The following is a 19861-nucleotide window of genomic DNA, read 5'->3' as shown; positions in this document are numbered from 1 at the left end:
TGTCGCTCACCTGACATATGCATACTATAGGAAAACGTCACAAACTGTCTTCCTTGGATTATTGAAATCTCAACCTCATCTCACAAAAAATGGACTGCAAAATCAGTGTAGGAATGGGGGTGTGAAATCTTTAATCAGTATCTAAATATAGCAGCATTTGCACACAGAAACACATCTAGGTTTGTTGTATGTTGGAAATTTGCCTGAATGATGCTCACCCATCAAGACTGAAAGTGCTTGAAAATTCAAGGCTATGTTGAATCTGTAAAAAAAAAAAAACACTAGAAATACAGACTAAAAGATACATTTTTCACTCTTATGATACATTTTTCACTTTCATATCAGCACTGTTCACACAATATATAACTTGGATTCAAACGGAGTACTCTGGACCACACATACTGTTACAGTATAACATATAACTCTAGGTGCAACATTAAAGACAATTCTCCATTAACTTAAAGGAGATTTTAAAATTCACTCACTCTAGCAGCATTTGGACAAGATTATCTAAAGATTATAAAAACTAAAAGAAAGTACATGTATATTTTCTGAATAAAAAAAAATTGCTATACAAAATTCTATTCCAACTCGATAGCAGCCTGTATTGCGTCCTGCAGTGCAGTTATCCAACTGAACTTCAGTTCGTATGTTTCAGCTGCACAAATAAACTTCCTCTTCGGCGTCACCATCTTGAAAGCATTCTTCACAAACTTGGAGTCCGCAATGTCACTGACTTGGATGCGGTTTAGGGAGATGCTGGCGAAAAAATTGTGGTTTTCCTGGACGCAGCGCTCGAAGGGGAAGTGTTTGGTGGTGAAGACCGTGACCACGAGGGCATCGTTGAAGAGGAAAAACCCAAGGTTCTGGATGTGGTGGTAGATCCTGCAAGTCAGAGACAATGATAGTTCATTGATGATACATTTTGAATGTTAAGGCTGTGAATAATGATGGTTTTGGAAAAAAGAATCCTTTGTTAACTTTGAATGACTTTGTTCATTAACAAATGACATGTAATGTGTATGGAAGTGAACAAACTGACTGGAACATAACATTTATTGGCTTATAGATGTGCAAATAAACATTCAAGAGTCTGACACTATCCTAGGAATCAACCCTTAAACTGAAGTACCAGTAGCTGTTTGGCTACCAATTTGTAGAGGGCTATGCAGCATGGAGAATGTCAACATTACCAGGGGATAACTTCTCACAACACTAAAGCACTGACATAAACAACACAAAGGATTTTTCTGGGTCTCCCACCTGAGTTCTGGCTGCACCTCATCCTTGGCAGGCAGCAGGTGAGCGAACACCTCCTCCCGTATGAGGAACCTGTTAGCCTCCAGCAGCATGGGACAGCGCAGGATCCGCTTCTGCAGGGCGATCAGCCGACGGTCACGCTCTGACTTCACCTTTAACTGGGGGAGAAGGGTAAGATGTTTAATATACATGTATATGGTTAAATCTCCAAAAAGACCACTTGGGACTATATGCACAGGTGGTCACTACAGAGCAGCATGGGACAGCGCAGGATCCGCTTCCGTAGGGCTATCAGCCGACGGTCTCGCTCTGACTTCACTTTTCACTGGGGGAGAAGGAAACTTTAAGATGTTTAATATACATATATGCAGTTAAATCTTCAAGAAGACCACTCAGGAGTCGGGACTATATGGACAGGTGGTCACTACAGAGCAGAATGGGACAGCGCAGGACCCCTTCTGTTGCACTATGAGCCAATGGAAACGCTAAGATTTCACCTTCAACTGACAGGGGAAGCAAAGATGTTTCATATTTATAAACTTTTCCAACTTTGCACAGGGTTAATCATTATCAGAGGCTATATGTAAGGTGGTATGGCCTTGTCCCAAGATTACTCGAATAAAGGGAATTTCAAACTAAGAGAATGTGTAAAAACTACAATGTATATAAACTTGAAAAAAAAAAACAGGGAGCCTCTGACTTCCTCCGAAACTGGGATGAAGGAATGATGCTTACTTGCAAACTTTTTTTTAACTTTGCAACAGGTATTACTAGCGTGACTACTGGTACATCATACAAGCAGCACCTCCACTGGTCAGGCCCCTACACTACGGTCAGGTCTAACACAGCTTGTACTGACTGTTGCAACTCAAAGAAAAACTAGCAAAGAAACACAGACTCCCCGCCCACCTCCTTGACATACTCCTCCAGTTTCCTGAAGTTCGCGATGGCTGATGTGATGTCCTCCCTGTCGGGATGGTCGGGCGTGGTTTTGTGGTGGAGCTCCCACAGCAGCGTGATGTACTCGGTGATGCGGCGGGTCGGGGCCAGGAGAACCTCCTGGAGGGACAGCATCTTCATCTGCGGAGTCTGGCTGTAACGTCTCACGTAGGTGCGGAAACCTGGCGTCTGCTCTATACACTGGGAATAAAGTGTGTGTAAAGTGACACCTAGGGTGCAACTGTAGCAGGAGTCCTAATGTTAGAGGTATGCAGAGACCAGAGGTCTGCTCTATACACCAGAAGCAAGAAATCAGAGGTTTCAGAATTTATTGGAACAACCAAGGAGAATGTATGTGACATATTTTATTTGGACACAAACTGTGCAGGGATGCAGGGTTTCTTGTACAATCCTTCCTGAATTTTCCCATTGACTTTTAATTCCAGATTGCTCTTAGCCAAATTCATGGACCTTTAGGTTCACCCCATTTCCTGTGTCTGACCGTTTGACCTGTAATTCTGCCTGTCAATCTTCCCCACCCACCTACTGTCCAGACAAGCATACACACACAAACCTTTGACAATGATAATGATTATAGCTTGATACATACCTTCTCTATACACCTAAGTGACTGCTCATAGTTGTTGAAGTAGTTGGAGTAAGCCTTCAGCTTGATGGTGAACTTGAAGAAGACGTCCCCGAGACACTGGTGAGGTCCCCACTCCAGGATCCTCCCCTTCACATCTTCCACCAGTTCCTTAGACAGCTCAAGGAGTTGCAGGGCGTTCCCGAAGATGTCTTGGATGTTGGGTGCACTGATGATGGCTCTGTGGTGTTAAACAATACCAAATGTGTAGAACATGAGTTTCTTTTACAGTTGTAGCATATTGATCAAAGTACTTATATGTAAACATCTCATTGTTTAAAACTTACCAATTACAAATTTCCTATTTGGAAAATTGTGGAGAAAAATAATGAGAAATAACTTCTAAATCATCAGCAGGTATTGTAGTAATGAATACTACTGCAGTAGCCTCCACCGGGTTACATACTAGTATATCTGCCACTTTGGAAAACAGTGTGTTTGACAAATGTCTATTGCAACACCCCAGGTCGGATGTGCAGGAGTATTATTATAATTATGCTTGATATTGCATTTGAGGTCTCTTCAGATACATTTTTCCATGGTGGTGGATATATGTGGCCTGTCAGCATTAGGTTAGTAGATGTTACATGTAGATAACTTCAGTTCTCAACAATATCAGACATATTTTGAAGCAGTGTGATAAAAAGTCCTACTCACTTGTTAGAAGACAGAGCATTTCTGAGAGGGATCACAAACACGTCCCTCATAGCCTGCAGGATCTTGCAGTACCTGACCTCGCTGGACAGCAGCTCATGGGCAACCTGGGTTCTCTTGTCAGGGTGGTCCTGCAGGGCGACGGTGCTCTGTGGGAGGGAAAATTTACCACTTTGTTACATGTACTTCTGGATGAGAAAGTATTGTTTTGGGTGGCCCAGCTGTGAGTTTGTTTGTTTGTTTTGTTTGAACCTTTTTTTTATTCATGAAATACTCCGTGGCAACCTGGGTTCTCTTATCAGGATGGTCCTGCAGGGCTACGGTGCTCTGTGGAAGGGTAAAGTTATCACCTTGTTACTTCCAAGTGTGGAAGTATTGTTTTGGGTGGCTGAGCTGTGGGTTTATTTGTTTGTTTTGTTTTGTTTCAGCCTTTGTTATTAATGACATACTCAAATCTGCTGGCAGCTTTTAATTGAGGTCATAAGGGAAGAGGTCAGGGTCAGACAAAATATAACAAGATACAGCTTACAATATTTGGGGTCCATAAATATATTGTCCATGATTATATAGTTCTACAGAGTCTATATAGTGTACCGCTAAATAATACATCCTTGTGCATACATGATTTCAGAAAAAAACACATATACAGCAAAAGAGTTCAATTTGTGTATGGTCCGTATGTTTTCCAAAGCAGTGGAATTATTGGGGGGTGTTACCGTAGTTTGCATGCCACTCACCACAGGTTTGAATGCTGACTGCACCATGGTGTCATTCTCCATCTTCTCAGGTCTGTCTGTCAGACTGAGCGTTTCCATGCCAACTGTGTCAGTTGCATCTCCTCCTCCCTCCAGATACCTGCCGGCAGTGGGGTGTACTGTCTTCTTACCACTGGGGTTGGGGGAAACAGCGAACAGTAAACATTACATAATACAAAATCTCTGCACTGTCTTCTTACCACTGGGGTGGGGGAGGACAACAAGCAGTGGGCATTATTATGTCATGGGTAAGGTTAATGGTTAAGGCAAAGGAACAGTGTTGTAAAGTCCTAACCTCAGCCAGCTTTTCAGCACCAAGGAGAGATCCTGTTTTGCCCTTAGGATACCTTCAAATCTTACCTAGCACTGTCCAACAGATCTTCCACAGAATTTCCTGTGGTTTGGGGATTACCTGCACCTACATGCCCCCCCACCACCACCCCACCCCCCTGCCACCTAAACCCCCCTTACCTTGCACAGTCTAGAAGATATCTGCCCAGGAACTCCAGTGGTTTTGTGATTTCATCCACTTGCATAACCTAATGTTCCCTCACCTCCTAAGATCCCCCACCTCCCTTGCCTACCCCCTCGTCCCTAACCCCCTCACCTTGCACAGTCCAGCAGATATCTGCCCAGGAACTCCAGCGGTTTGGTGATCTCGTCCACCTGCATGGCCACCAGCCCATCCCGAATGGTGTAGATAACGTCCTGGAACCTCTTCAGATCTCCCAAGTCCAAAACATCAAACACCAACTGACCTGTGGATGTAGAGACGTAGCATGTGACAACCTATTTGTATTTCATGTTTCCATGTCTAGTTTGGTATTAAAACAAGCTTATCAGAATTCTAGCTTAGATATGTGACTATTAAAACCTGCATTCAACTAGATGGTAGTTCCAGATGTAAGGCCATGTTGATTTGATTATATGGATGACATCCTTTGGGAACCCCAAAACTGATGCGAGCGTGCGAATAAAAAAAAAGTTTTGCAAAAAAAAAAAGTTGCTTTCATTATGAAATCTACGTGGTCATGAAGATTGAACAAATGACACAGGGTATGGTACTCTTCAAATTCATTTCTTTACATTTTCGTCTTTTTCGTTTGGTTTTGACATTCTACGACATTGTTATTGTTTTCCAATACTTTTTGTGCAACTTACAGTATATATTTGCTCATTTTGCAACTGTTTTGTACGATTTACAGCATGGTTGAAAACTTTTTTTTTTTTGGTAACGGCCGAAAATTGATGCGCGCGCAGATGTCATCCATATAATCAAATCAACATGGCCTAAAGTGACCAGGATTGGAGTTGACCCTTGATCACATAAATGGAATATGATGCACTTTTGTTAAAGTGTACAAAACAGAAATAAGTTTTATCTATGAAATTTGCTGTGAAATTTGTCAAGTTTTGGACCAATCAGCAGTCAAAACCTAGCCTGGGTGTCATCCTCCGTAGTTTCTGCCAGCTCCCTAATGTCACTGGCTACTAATGTCATACCACAGATAGCCAGTAACATTAGGGAGCCGGCAGAAACTACGGAGGATGGCACACAGGCTAGTCAGAACCTCTAGAGGGTAGTGGGTGATTAAAGGTTGGGAAAGTAGTTTCCTACCAGTCAGCTGACTGCAGAGATCCCTGTGTGCATTACTGAAGTACGTCCTGAGCAGCTTGTGTGTGACCCTGAGAGCCTCCTGTACCAGGTCTGCCATACTGGCCCAGGCCAGCAGCTTGTCCATGTTGAAGTACAGGGTTGGGGGAGGGGCGTGCTCCGGGGTGGCCAGCCACTCTGACTGAACTGGAATAAACATAAAACATACAAATTGTCAGCAATGAAAATTTAATCTTCCTATTTTCTAAGTCTTGGCTACTAGTCTAAGAGTCTTCTAGTCTGGATGCCAGCTCTTTTAGCTTTAATATGCTCTCTTGGTCACTTAGCTGCCAAAATAGACTGAACCTGTATAATTCTATCCATCAATATTGACAATTTTTACAGCTAATACCAATACAAATGTCACACCATAGATTAGAATATGTGCCATTTATTTTTTGTAACATTTTAGTACATTTTTAGTCCTTAAAATCAATATTCACCACCTTGATGCTCTATAACCATTTTCCTGTGTCATTTTACTCAATAACGTGATGGTAACAATTCCCATACCATGTCCATACTGTCCCACAATGCCTGTAGGTGAGGAAAACTGCATGCCGGTCAGAATGCCCATCTGCAGGATGACTTCCATCCCTGCATCAGTGGAGGCCAGGGGGAGGAACAGGTCCACATGCCCACCCAGGTTAGGGGCCATGGTGTTGTTACACAGCCGCTCAAAAAACTCACGGATGTCTGGTCGCACCAGGCTCTGCAGCTTCAGGGTGTGGCCTGGGGAGAAAAGGTTTTTGACAAGAGTTTGAGAATACAGTACATGTATATATAATGAAGTAATTACCTTCTTTAACATCGCACCTTCTAACTACAATGTACTACTAACATAATTCTGCCAGGACACATATATCCACCTTCCTGACAAAAATGCTTCTAAACAGATCTCCAATGCAATGTCAGCCAGTAAAATGCACCCCTGTATATCTAAATATACTTGGGGGCAGATCCTACAATGGATATATCTGAAACAGACTGTTTTTCAAAGCAGTGGATATGTTTAACCCAGCAGATATGGAGGTTACGTATCATAGGATAAGTGGGGCATTTTAAATACCACTCCTACTTGAATATACGTCAGACCCAGCAAACTCACATAAAGTCATAATGCTTTGGGCACATCTGGTGCTTTTAATTGAAAGTTTATTGAAAGTTTATTGCAAATTCATGCCCGAGGGCTAATTGCAAGAACATGATAACAACAGTAAACAGTAAAAATGATAATAAGTAATGCTAATGCTACTTTATATATACATTTGTAGTTATTGTTGGGTTTGATTTCTTTTCCGTGTGCAGTGGAGTATGAAATGGCCGACGTTTTGCGAGATATATGAATTGGGAGGTGTTAATAGAAATGCAGTTTTTTGTAGGCTGGAAAGGTGAATAAAGCTGGGGAACATTTTGGTGACCATTTGAAATAACTGATCTCTTTCGGTGCTATAATGACAGCAATGACAAATAAAGTGCATTTCATCCTCCACTGCGTTTCCTGTACAATATTTACATATTCTGTCGTTAACAGGCAATTGTTTGTATCTACCCTTTTCTATTTCTAATGTATGAGCGCTAACTATGGACTTTAATATGGAAAGTCTTGCACTATCTCAAAGCAAACTTCAGACCTACCTTTGACCAGATTGGCCTCCCCCGGTTCCCCGTCTATGAACAGCCCGATGCTCTTGGCATGTCTCCCCTGTAACGCCTCCTCCAGCCGCTCATACAGGGACACCAGCGTCGTCCCCTCAAACTCATACACGATGGGGATACAGCCAAACAGTACTGCATCTACTAACACCTGGGGGGAGAGAGGAAGGGTATGGTCACTACATGTACACCTGCATCATGGAGGACTTGTTTCAGAAGCACTGGGGGATCAGATGCTGGGATTATGGAAGAGCAGGCATTTATTGTCATCAGCACATGTTAAAGTAAGATGGCCCGACAGATGACATACAGTCATCTGTCGGGCGCATAGTATGGTTGTACAGTCAAACCTACCCAAGAAGACCACTCAGGAGACCAATATAACATGGTCTACACAGACAGTTGGTTACTATAGACAGGATTCTTAATACTAATCTGTCTGTCTGTCTGTCTGAGACACCGACAAGAAGTAGTCACATTTGACAGGTGGTCCTTATGTAGAGGTGCTAACTTGAAGAAGTTTGATTATACATAGTTACACTAATGTTATAACCTCCCACCTCTGCAGCTGGTATGCTGGATGATATGAAGATGACCCGTGGGTTATCGTGGCTGGGGTAGTTGCGACCCAGAGGCACCAGGTCTGTCCCACCCTTGTACACGGCAGGGTACGGCCCTCCCCCAGACAGGTCCTTCCTGAACAGGCTGGACAAAACATCAGAGAGTAAACGGTAAGTGTCAGTGTGACTTAGACTTAGATTAGACTTAGACATAGGAGCTCCTGTGTTGTTTGACACATAAAGCAGTCAGGATGTTCCAGCAACTTTTGTTGGCAGCCATTCTCTTTAGAATGTGGTATATATTTAACTTCTAACCTCTCACCAATCCCACCCTTGTACAGGTCTGGGTAAATGATACAGGCTATCTACATAGATCACACAGAGGGAAGGCCTAATAGTATATAAGTGATGATAAGAACAAGCAGTGATGTCTGGCTATGGTGCTGACTTAATGCTGTGATGGAAGATGGTTTCAACCCATACAATTTGTGATTCTATTATCACAATTAGATTTGCATACCCCAGGTATATACATGTATTGGAATTCAGATCAATCTAGGGCCTCTTGTATCAAGTATCACAAGGAAATAATTTCATAGACCAGCATATGTAACTAACAATGATGTCTGTCCTTGGTGCTGACTGAGGATGTTGTGAACAATACACAACTTCTCAGCTTCACAGTAAGACAAGATAACAGAAATGACCAGTGGCAGTGTTTTCACCTTTTATGCATCTCCCTGGCCCTGGGAGGTTCCCAGTCCTGTTCTATAGAACCCCCTGTGTCATTGTAGTTCTCCATTTGTACACTCTCTGTCAAGGTCACGGCCTGAGACTCTCTTCTAAGGTCAAGCTCCTCTCCAGACTGAAATATAGCAAAACGTTGAATGATGAATCAAAACTCATGACATCCAGAAGTACCATAAATTTCAAGCTTCCAATATGTGAAAACGTCTATATTTCTTAGAGCTAGGAATACAGTGTGAAAGTCATAATGATACGTTGATTTAGAGAATTAAGGTAAGGTTTCCATATTTTCAAGTGTTTAGTGAGGCTTACCTTCCACCAAACTTGGGCAGAGGAAATGCAGGGAAAGAAGAAGGAAAGGGTCAAGAATGCTCCAATCATATCAAGAGCTTTCACAGGACTGTGTCTACAGTAGATTAGGAAATGTATTGTTGTAGGTAAATACAGGACTGCATTGCTTTCAGAAACCCCCAACATTAGTAGTAATACCTGATTCTGTATGTATTTAATTTTGTCCCAGCCCATACAGTACAACTTACAGTAACAGCCCTGTGTCTCTGCTTCCTCCATGAAGACTGTAAACCATATTCAAACTTGGACGGCGCTGTCTTGGACCTACTATGGCGTGGAATCCCGAACTTATCGGTGTAAAGCGTCGCTTTGGTGGCCCTGTCTGGGTCATTAGGGTTATACTCTGCCAGGAAGGCCTTATAAGCCTCCTCATACTCCCTGGGTTTGGGGTCTGTGGGAGCCCAGGGGGGACGGATGCTAACTTTCTCCTCTGAAAAACAAAGCAAAAGTGTTGTTAATATTCTCCATCAGATATATTGTATCTGCACCTCAGATACTTGTAGCTGTTAACCTATCATTTTAATGGATAATCTAAGTAAGAGCGTACTTAATGAAGAAAAAAGCAAATATCTGCAATGTAGAACATGAAAGAGACATGAAGAAATCTGATGAGCAAAGAACAGATGATGATGATAGATTATTACCTGATGGGGTGGATTAACTCTCGACAATGTGAGCATGGAGCACCAACAATGTAGTTAGTGGAATGTAAAAGGAAGACTTTCTAAACTTTGAAATACAAATAGGGTCAAAAGAGGCAGCATTAAAATAAAACATCTGTACCATTCAGTAGACTGCAGTAATAGGGTATCAGGAAGTATAATGATTATAGTGAAACTGCAAATGAAAATGCTAAACTCACTGAAGTTCCCCCCTGATGGCTGGTATTTCCTTGTTTTTCTCCTTTTTGCCTTCTCGTTATCCTTCTGTATTTCTCTCTCCCTGGCATCTTCCGACACACCAAACCCAAAACTGTTGTAGTTGTCCGACTGTAAACAAGAAATAAGCCATAAAATTACACAGTGTGCACTTTTAAATGGTCACCTCAATGAGACAATGTTTATCACCTAAACGACAAACAAAAAATAAATGAATCTGATTGGCGATGACTGAAAGGTTCAATCTACCAACATGACTCAACCATGTCACATCATATAATAATCCTATATCCTATATCTGCCAACTTGAAAAAAAAATGCATCCAAAGAGATCTCCATTGCAAAATCCCCCAGTATAATACTAGTACACTCCTACCTATCTAAACTGTGCATACCTGGGGGTGCTGCACTAGAGATATCTCAAACACACTGTTTCAAAGTGGCGGATATATGTAACCTGGCAAATAAATGTGGAAGGCTGTTTATACTCACGGGTTTGTTTTTGACGACGGTGTCGAGTGTTTTTGTGCAGGCGATGTAGTGGTACTTCCAGCAGCCGTACTCCCTCTCACTGGGCGTGTAGGGCAGGAACCAGCCGTACTTCACACACTTAGGGATCCACAGCGAGTCCTGGGAACAAGAAGGAATAAAACAGCTTCACACACTGCTGAGAGTCCTGGGAACAAGAGTAATAAAACTGGGGACATCAGTTTTACAAAAGGACATGTGCATGTACCATTCAGGTTCTGAATCAACCCCAAAATACAACACATTTTGGCACCAACATTTGAAGAAAGTCCTTGTCTTCCTACTTGTTGCAGTGCATCTATTAGTGCAGTGATTTGATTTAAAGTAAAAATTCATTGTCTGAATCATAAACCAGCCTAATATACATGTAGATTTTTTGTGGTATCTATGATAGCATTTGGGTCCATCACAGGATGCCCAGACCTGTTTTTTCACCTTCTGGCTTCATCACTTTCCATGTAAAAATCCATGAACCAACAAATCAACAGTACCTGTTCAGTGAGGAACTTCCAGTGCCAGGACACGCCCGCAGCCCGACACATGCTGCGTGGGTCCAGGAAGGAGAAGATGTAAATGGAGAGGAACTTGGGCAGGACGGTCGTGAAGTCTATCCTCTCTACGGGAACCTCCTGTACGAACCAGTCCCGGATGAACATCAGCTGCCCACGTGTGCACTTCAGCAGGATGGTGGCCAGGAACTTCTTACGCTGGGCGTCAGTCCACACATCAAACTACAGGAACAATAGTAAAGTTATTATGTAAGGCTACAAAGATCATATTTATATATAAATATGCTGCACAGTGTTTACCCTTCACTTGGAAATAGTTGTTGTCAGCACCAAGGACAGGTCTCACAGGGTGTTATTGTATTGAGCTGCTAAGCTCATATATAAAGTTATATATGCTGTTACAAACAGTTTTCTTCCATCACTTGGGAAATTTATTTGCTATCACTAGAAAGTTTGGCTTGTTCAGCACCAAGGACAGGGCTAATGGGGGCAGTGCCAAATCAAGATCTGTTATAAATATAACATATCAATACACTCCTTACAAGTCCCTGTCTATCTTGTGCAAAAAAAGTATTTAGCTGAAAACTATGTTTAACAAAATTTGATAAATAAAGGATTTGACCAGTATTTCTTACCCAGTTACAGATTAGGTCTTTTCTCTCTTTGAATATCTGCAACAAGAAAAAAGTTTAAAAAGTCAAATTCCTACTCCACATGCATGTCTTCATAGTAATCAATAGCATCTCCCATAGTGATAAAAGAATATTTTTGCAAACTTTTTACATTCTAACACTCAAGAATGACATTGCTACAATTGTATGTGTAACAATTATTGGGCAGAAGAGTACAAAGGTTATCAGTGAGTCTATTTACCATAACACATCAGCCATTAATCATAGACCTTCTGCAAACATTACACAAGTGAAACAGGCGACGCAGGTAGGATAATGTTTGCCTTATATATGTATACTGATCTGGAGGAGATAGGAGATTGATCCATTTCAGGTCTTTGTAATTTCTATATGCAAAGTAAGGCTAAGGCAATGCACTAGTTATGCAGTCATAAGACCTAGTCTTAACTTTTGTTAGTTATCATGTTCAGTTCCACTTTATGATAGTTCTAGTAAACCTCCTTGGTAGAAGTGGGAAGTTGAAATGAGACAGATCATGTGATTGATGGTTGAAATGAGACAGACCGTGTGATTGGTCAAGTTAAATGATACAGACCGTGTGATTGGAAGGTCTGTGCACGATGGGTGTGTAGGCACTCTTCAGGGTCATCATCCTGTCAGTGGTGTAGGCGTCGGGCTGGAGGATCACTGACTTGGGCCTGGGGAGGGGAATGGAAAATGATAAAAAATAATCATTTATACAAAATCAAATAATGAATCCCCCATCACCTCTTTTGTTAGGTATCAAAACCTCACAACAAAGTGTAATGCTGATCACCCTGAACGTGGAAATCTGGAGTATCTGCTTAACTTTCAAAATCAAGTATTTCTTTATCTATGAAAATCATAACAAAAAAAAAGAGACTCAATACAGAAGGAAAACGATGTCCAAGGAAAAAAGAAGTACCATTGAAATCTGTAAATTACCAAATTCAAAATGATCAGCCTTCCCTTCCTTAAATGTATGGTCTGTGCTGGCATGCATGTCCCATGTTATTGTTTAGTTGATGAAAGTTTGATGGGTTAGAGAGTACTTCGAAGCAACCCAGAACAAAATGTTTCAGCTGTTATCCACCTGTCTATCAATTAGGCATGTACCCTCACACAAGCAAAGTAAGCCCATGTTATTGTTAAGACCTGTACCCTAATATTTTGAGTGACATACCCAGACTTTGTTTTAGACTTCTTGACTCCTTCTTGTAGTCTATTGTATCAAGAAAGGAAAATAAGAAATATCTATGATACTTGGTAAACCGAATTTTACATTACCTTAATAAAAAATGCTTGATACATGTCTACCATTTGAGTTTTAAAGGAAATTCAGAATTAAGATCTGAATTATTGTAAATGCAAAAAGGCACACTCAAGGCTCAGTTAATTGAAATTTTCTGTCTTCTTCCTGTTATTTTTTTATCTCTTTGGTTTTTGAAAGGACTATTAGGGTTAATTACTCTTAAGGTCAATTAACTTCAGGGCTGCATCTTTTCAGTGTACCAATTACCATTCATACTGCTTAAAGGTCAAACAACACTAATTTGAATAAATCAACATGACATTTCCTGAGTGTGTCTGTATCAGATATAGAATACTGCTGGTAAGAGTTATCCCACACCAGAAAATGGTACAGTCAAACCATGACGAAGTGGAGTCATCACTATGGCAACAGTAACGCTCACATGGGTCAACTACTTTGGCAAACATAACACCCATGCAGAATCAGTCAGTACATGTTTAAGGGGTCTAAGGTTGCTAGGTAATTAATGTGCTTAGGTTGTTTGATTACTGCATACTTCTACAGATATACGCTGTATACGCTGGGTATTGGAAGGAAGTGAGGTTAAAGATCTGCCCCATTCAAATTCACTTTTTCACCCTATCATGAACAGTACAACACACTATGAGGAAAAAAATTAACATTTTGAATCTTTGATGCTGACAGGTGCATAATCAGGCATATAATTATGTGAACTATGACCTTTATGAATCCAGGTTAACAGGTTGCACCTGCTGTGTACAGGTGGCATGGAGACAGTGAGAGAGGTCCCTCTAGATTTAGACACTACGGTTTCAGAAACTGTACAAAACTTAGATTCAAATGTCTCTACAAATATTGAGGTTATGCCCCAGGAAATGATTCCATACTATAAAGTATAGCATGCTCTTTTCATTGACATGATTGTATAACTTAAGCGTAGATTCTGTCACAAATAGAAAGGTAAGTTAACTTCTAAGATTTTGCAAAGTCCCAATCTCTATACAAATTTAGAGTGACCTGTGTGTGAGATAAATCATGTTGTATTTGCTTCTCACCCCAAAGGAAATTTGCATTAACACTTTTGTGCTTAGAACTGCTGTGACAAGTATAAATGTATTGATGAATTATTGAAAAGGGTGAAATACCATAACACTTTCCTGTGCATTCATCATATCATTGGTATGCAGAGATTGTGAAAGAAAATTTAGACAGTGCATAAGTTATTGAAGGAAATAGCGTCACTGGCACAATATGAAGTTCCCTGTGAGCCATCTGTCTAATGTGTGTAAACATAGGCTAAATTTGATTAGCTAGGCAAGTCAGTAAGACAATCCTATAAACCAATTTATCTATGTAAAAGAACCTACCCTGGTCTCCATTTGGTTGTCCTATGAAATTGCAATATTGAACAGGTAATAGAATATCATTATTAGATGTTGTTAACATTTAAAGCAGTTTGAAATCGTCTGAAAATACCGGACGTTAAGGACTTGCCAGCAAGTGTCAACTAATTATCACCTTTCCATTGACACTGTGCACACCTGTCTGGCACGTACAGGTAGCACAAATGCGCCATCAAGGCGTTGAGAGGTGTGACTACGTTCTTGACAGTTTATATGGCTTCAACTGTGATAGCTATAAAGATGTCTTTGAATAATTTCATCAGGTTGGCAAGAGACTGTATACATATGTGTGAATATGTACTTAGGAAGGTTCTGTATTGAAACAACATGGATTTTCACAACGGACATCTAGCTGCAAATACAGATCATAACCGTTGTGCCCTGAAGAAGGTAGCAGACGCACCGAAACGTCGGTTGGAAAATCCCCTGTCTGTTGAATTAAGAAACTTTTATACAATAAAGATATCTTACTTGTATCCAACGTGGTCGCGAGGCGTGGGGCTTTTTCTCATTGGGCTGGAGGGCCGACCGCCCCAACTCATGGCGCTACTCGGCCGCCTGGTCGGGGTAACTTTGGCGGTCTTCTTTCCCGGTGGACTCGGGGTCCGGGCCCCCATGCTTCTCCTCCAGTGGCTGCTCATGTCTCCTGGCTAGATGGGCACGAAATTAAGAAATGTGCTGCAGGCGACTTGGTGAAATAAGACCCGAAAAACTTTCCCTTTTCAAGTCTTTCTTGGCAAGACTTCAGTATTAAAGGAGCCTGAAATAACAGGCGACCTCCCTCCTATTCGAATGTTTCCTTCAGAATTCGTTGGATTAAATCTGGTGGTTCAAAACACAAGTGTTTGGATCACGACTTCGACAAACAAATCCCGTCATAGGTGATCATCGTCCCTAATGTAACACCTGTCAATCTTCACTGTTTCTTTCAATGGGCCGCCATGTTGGATCCTGGATACCGCGTCTGAACCGCCCCGTTACCATGGCAATGGACGCTCTGTGTAACAGTCTCGTTTGATCCAGTCCTGACAGTATTCTCAGTTGAAAATTTGAAGGAATAACAGTAACGTTAAGTACGTTGGCTCTGAAAAGAGAGAATTGACGATGTACTGTTTTTCGAGGAAAAAATTTTAGAATCGTTTTTTACCCGCATCCCAGCATGCACCTGCTGGGACCCATCGGGTCACCGAAGGTCACTTCCGCAAAGCGGACGGAGAAAATGTTTTCTCCAGTTTCTGTGTAAATTACGAGGCAAATTAGCGTTTGTTGTGGTAGAAGAGATCTAGAGTATGGAAGAAAAGAAGGCCCAGCACTCGGAGAAGTCCAAAATGTCCACATCTCGGCGGATGTCTGCGCCAGGCGGGCGAGAGTCGCAGCGGGAACAGGCGCCCCCCTCCCACTCCCAGTCCAACCACAGCCGGGGAGCGGCCGCCTCGGCCACAGCTCTGCCCAAACCGCCGCCACACTCCCGCTCTAACAACAGGGCCGTGCCCAGGGGAGCCAGCAGCGGCAGGATCGCAACGGGTAGGTCCACGGGTTCGGGAAAGGGCGATAAAATTATCTGGGGTGAACATTATCTTTTTGTTCACTGTGTAAATTAAAAAAAAATAAAAATTATGATGAAAATTTGTGATGATTTAATGTTACCTTTATTGCTGACATTCCAGGGGCTAGCAGCAGCCGCTCCACGGCGCGGCCTTGTAAGGAACACTCCTTCCTGACGGACGTGGCTGATGTCAGACAGATGGAACAGGGACTCATCTCACTACTGCACGACTTCCACTCAGGGAAACTACAGGCTTTTGGTAAGATGTAGGATTGTTGCACACTGATAAGAATGTTTGTATCAGTCCTTGTTTGCAGCTTAACATTACTATACAGATGATAAATCTTGCATTTTGGCAAACACACATTCACTGTACATGATATGCTGTTGATATAGAACATAAAAATGACACTACTTAAAGCTCCTTGCTCCCAGTTTAGAAAACTTAATTTCAGGTTTTCTCAGGGACTTGGTGTGAACGGAACATTTCCCACAAGGTCCTGTAGCATTAAAAATCATGACAGGGTGCCATAATCTTCATTGGCTAAGAAGACATTGTGCTTGTATTTTATACTCATTAGATGTGACATATCTTACATTTCAGGTAAAGACTGCTCCTTTGAGAAGATGGACAATGTTAGAGAGATGCAGGAGAAACTGGCAAGGTTGCACTTTGACCTGGATGCTGCACAGGAGAACTATGGGTAATTGTTGATGACTATATCATTATGTTTGTGGTATGGTGCTCAGTATACCCTGGTCTGTGAACATGTGTATTAATTGTCTGTTTAGTTATTTAGTGTATTTTCTAGTGACTGTAATGTTCAACCGTTATGTTGTTTCATGCAGTCTTGATTCTGAAGAAGCGAAGGCCTCAGCTAATAAACATCTTGATCAGCTGCTAGGAAATGTGAGTATACCATATGTATCAGTACACTAATGTGTCTTTTCTACATCTTGTTAGATTTTTTCGTGATTTAAATGACCTATTCTTTACTAATCCTACCTTTTAACTTTTTATTACAGTTGGATCAGCTGAGCCAGTCAATGTATCCTTTCTGTGGAAATTTTTTAAGTGTACAGTATAGAATGTGCTTAATTTCTGCCTGGATTGCTGTTAACATGCTATAAAAACAGTAAGTTGAGGCACTGGTAAGAACAGAGGCTAGGAACTGTAATAAGGACTGTAAGTATGCAACCAAATTGAGAACCCCTGACTACCTTATCTGTGTTAATAAAATGTACAGATTTCTTATACATCCTTGACACCTGTCTCCAGCCAGAGCCTGCATCCAAAAGAGACCCCTCCTGCCAACAGACAGGACACCACACCGGGATAGTTTAAGGTCTATTCATTAAAAGGTTACATGAGATTTCCAGTACCAAGAACTGATTTTAGAGGAACCCCTCATCCATGATGGTCATCTGCAATTTTGTTCTTTGTAAGGAAGAATTTCTGCACTGTGAAAGCTAAAATTGATCATGGTTGCTGCCAAACTTGTGTGCAAAAATTTAGTTCATCATGCAAAATACAGGCACACCTGGTCTGAATTACTACACTAGTGTACATATTGTGAATAAACATGTTTGTACAGTCCAGACAGTTGTCTTGTATCAATGTTAAGGTTTCCATTTGTAGATGATTGAAAAATGACAACAAGAAGACCATATCAGAGTTGATGTTTATTACACATCCAGAAGGTTGATATTAGATGGAATAGTGAGTTCTCTATCGCTTCCCGCCAACTCTGGGTGCTGCAGCCTTTACCGTCTTCGGGGCCTTGGTCTTCGGCGCAGCTGCCCGGGCCTTAGCAGGGGCCTGCATGGGGGAAAAATAAACACCACTTAATCATGGAGCATTTATGGAGGGGAACAACCATGATTTTTACTCCCACATGGACATTTATGTTATCAGGGGTTAGCAGTTAGCTTTGAAATTGCTCCTATTGTACCAAAGCAAAATTACTTACCTTCCTCTTGCCTGCCTGATCTGCCTTCTTCTTTTCCTTAGCAGCCCTAAATGAACACATGAAACACGGTATGAGTTACTCTAGTATATGACTATGACATCTGCAAAACATTGAGTCAAGAAAAGAATATCATTTGATCAAACAGTGGGTTACTAAAATCTCAGATTCTGGCCAAATTTGTATGACGTACAATAGATTTTTCAGTTACAGTGCAATGATTACATGTGAGTTTCCTCACCCATAGGGACCTATAATTACATAGGGACTCCATGCAAAAATGGTGACTACCCCATCTATGTTATGTCATCATCCACCTCAAAAATTTGTGAAAAGCATTAAAAAAAACTTGAAAATGAATTCCTTACTTGACAGCCTGCTCCCTCTGTGCCTTACGGACCTCTGGCTTCTGATTTCTCTTGGCCATGATCTCCGTCAGCGAGGCACCAGTGATAGCGCGCTGTGGGACACATGGAAATTTAATCCTTGAGATCAATATAGTAATCAATGTCATTCATGAATAATAATGTTGCGCTTGTGTGGTCACATCATACATGGCCATGGCCCAATAGAAGGCGATCATCGATAGATGACCTCACCCCGTTTGGTGGAATGTATGGAAATTACAGTTCTCTTTGGCCACAATTTGAAAGTATAGTCCACAAGGACATACAGACACACAGAAAACCCAAAACAATACTTCTTTCATTTATGGGGTGAAGTAAACATAAGCAAGTCAGATCATTTTTAGTAAGATTCTTTCAAGACTAAATATTTAAGATACATATATCTAATGTTTCAACATACATTATTATGGGACTCTGAATAAGAGTAATTTATGAATGGTTTATGAACATTTACCTGGAACTTGGCGGTTCTGCGGCTGCGTTTCTTCTGAATCTCCTCCTGCTGACCCTTCTTGTGCTTGCGGCGGTACAGCACCGTCCACGTGATCTCACGCGGGTTCCGCTTCATCAGGAATGAAGCTTCGCATTTCGCGTTCAGGAAAGTGTACACCTGGAGAGATAACAACAGGCACAGGTCAGAAATGTAATGTAAGAACCAAGAGACCATATCTCACACAATAGTCGAATTATTAATTTATAGAAATAACAGCAATAACAAAGATAGTGTCGTATGCTCATTATCTTAAATATTATCTTATGTCTAGTTCATGCTACTTACACCTTTGATGATCTTCTATTGCATAGCCCCCCATGACCCCCCCCCCTAAAAAAATTGAGAATACTTCCCACCATTTTATTAGTCAAACATAGTAGACAGCGTTTATTAGAGCCTAGTTGTAACATTTAAGTTCATTCATAATTTTATAATTATAGATAGATCCGGGCCACAAGATAATTTTATGTGGGTGCGAACTGAACCTTTTTACCCACCCCCCCTCCCCCTTAAAAACAAGAAGTGAGCGTACAGTTCAGCGAACATACATTGTCGCATCTACAATATCACTGACAAATATGGTAAGACATGGATACACCACAATTAGCACATAGTGGGTAAGGTATATCGATATATAAAACAGTTATTCCGTTCGGCACTGGTACGTACCCTGCCATCGGTTCTGGCATATCTCTTGCCATGGCCGGGGTATATTTTATACCCACTGTAGAGACACAGCTCGATCCTGTAGGGCAAAAATAAGATTCACAAATAAACAATCAATTCTTTAGCTACGGTTAGATGTAAAGATTGTGGATAAAAATTGTGAGATGACGGAGAAATACGACAGATTCTTTCAGATGTCGTCAACTCACTTCATGATGGCTCAAGATGGCCGACCAAAAAAGGAAGAACTTCGGGAACCACTTCCGGAGATTACCGAGAGCCTGTTCGGCATATTCCGTGCTTGCCGAACGTATTG

The 19861-nt window shown here is 41.4% G+C and overlaps 3 protein-coding genes across 3 annotated transcripts; 1 reads left to right on the top strand and 2 right to left on the bottom strand.

The window, feature by feature from the left end:
* Positions 1 to 448: 448 nt before the first annotated feature.
* Positions 449 to 15507, bottom strand: LOC109488087 (epithelial cell-transforming sequence 2 oncogene-like). Its single transcript, XM_019792239.1, has 17 exons — positions 14938 to 15507; positions 12365 to 12467; positions 11120 to 11359; positions 10593 to 10730; positions 10085 to 10211; positions 9411 to 9652; positions 8850 to 8989; positions 8125 to 8269; positions 7547 to 7715; positions 6422 to 6640; positions 5873 to 6055; positions 4862 to 5012; positions 3503 to 3646; positions 2810 to 3026; positions 2170 to 2400; positions 1264 to 1418; positions 449 to 885 (listed from the first exon to the last, which is right to left on the bottom strand). Exons 1-17 carry the CDS (start codon positions 15105 to 15107, stop codon positions 582 to 584), a joined length of 3078 nt encoding a protein of 1025 aa, XP_019647798.1. The 5' UTR covers positions 15108 to 15507; the 3' UTR covers positions 449 to 581.
* A 156-nt stretch (positions 15508 to 15663) lies between these two features.
* LOC109488075 (coiled-coil domain-containing protein 28B-like) lies at positions 15664 to 17611 on the top strand. Its single transcript, XM_019792228.1, has 6 exons — positions 15664 to 15990; positions 16134 to 16271; positions 16617 to 16716; positions 16862 to 16922; positions 17039 to 17061; positions 17292 to 17611. Exons 1-6 carry the CDS (start codon positions 15756 to 15758, stop codon positions 17350 to 17352), a joined length of 618 nt encoding a protein of 205 aa, XP_019647787.1. The 5' UTR covers positions 15664 to 15755; the 3' UTR covers positions 17353 to 17611.
* Positions 17612 to 17682: 71 nt separating this feature from the next.
* Positions 17683 to 19856, bottom strand: LOC109488079 (60S ribosomal protein L24). Its single transcript, XM_019792231.1, has 6 exons — positions 19755 to 19856; positions 19549 to 19624; positions 18841 to 18996; positions 18348 to 18439; positions 17983 to 18028; positions 17683 to 17831 (listed from the first exon to the last, which is right to left on the bottom strand). The coding sequence occupies exons 1-6, from the start codon at positions 19757 to 19759 to the stop codon at positions 17742 to 17744; spliced, it is 465 nt and encodes a 154-aa protein (XP_019647790.1). The 5' UTR covers positions 19760 to 19856; the 3' UTR covers positions 17683 to 17741.
* Positions 19857 to 19861: the final 5 nt, after the last annotated feature.

Source organism: Branchiostoma belcheri, unplaced genomic scaffold, assembly GCF_001625305.1.
Source record: "Branchiostoma belcheri isolate BF01 breed outbred unplaced genomic scaffold, Haploidv18h27 scaffold91, whole genome shotgun sequence".
In the NCBI taxonomy this organism is placed as follows: domain Eukaryota; kingdom Metazoa; phylum Chordata; class Leptocardii; order Amphioxiformes; family Branchiostomatidae; genus Branchiostoma; species Branchiostoma belcheri.
The sequence above is the reverse complement of the archived record's forward strand: the minus strand, read 5'-3'. Positions and strand labels throughout refer to the sequence as shown.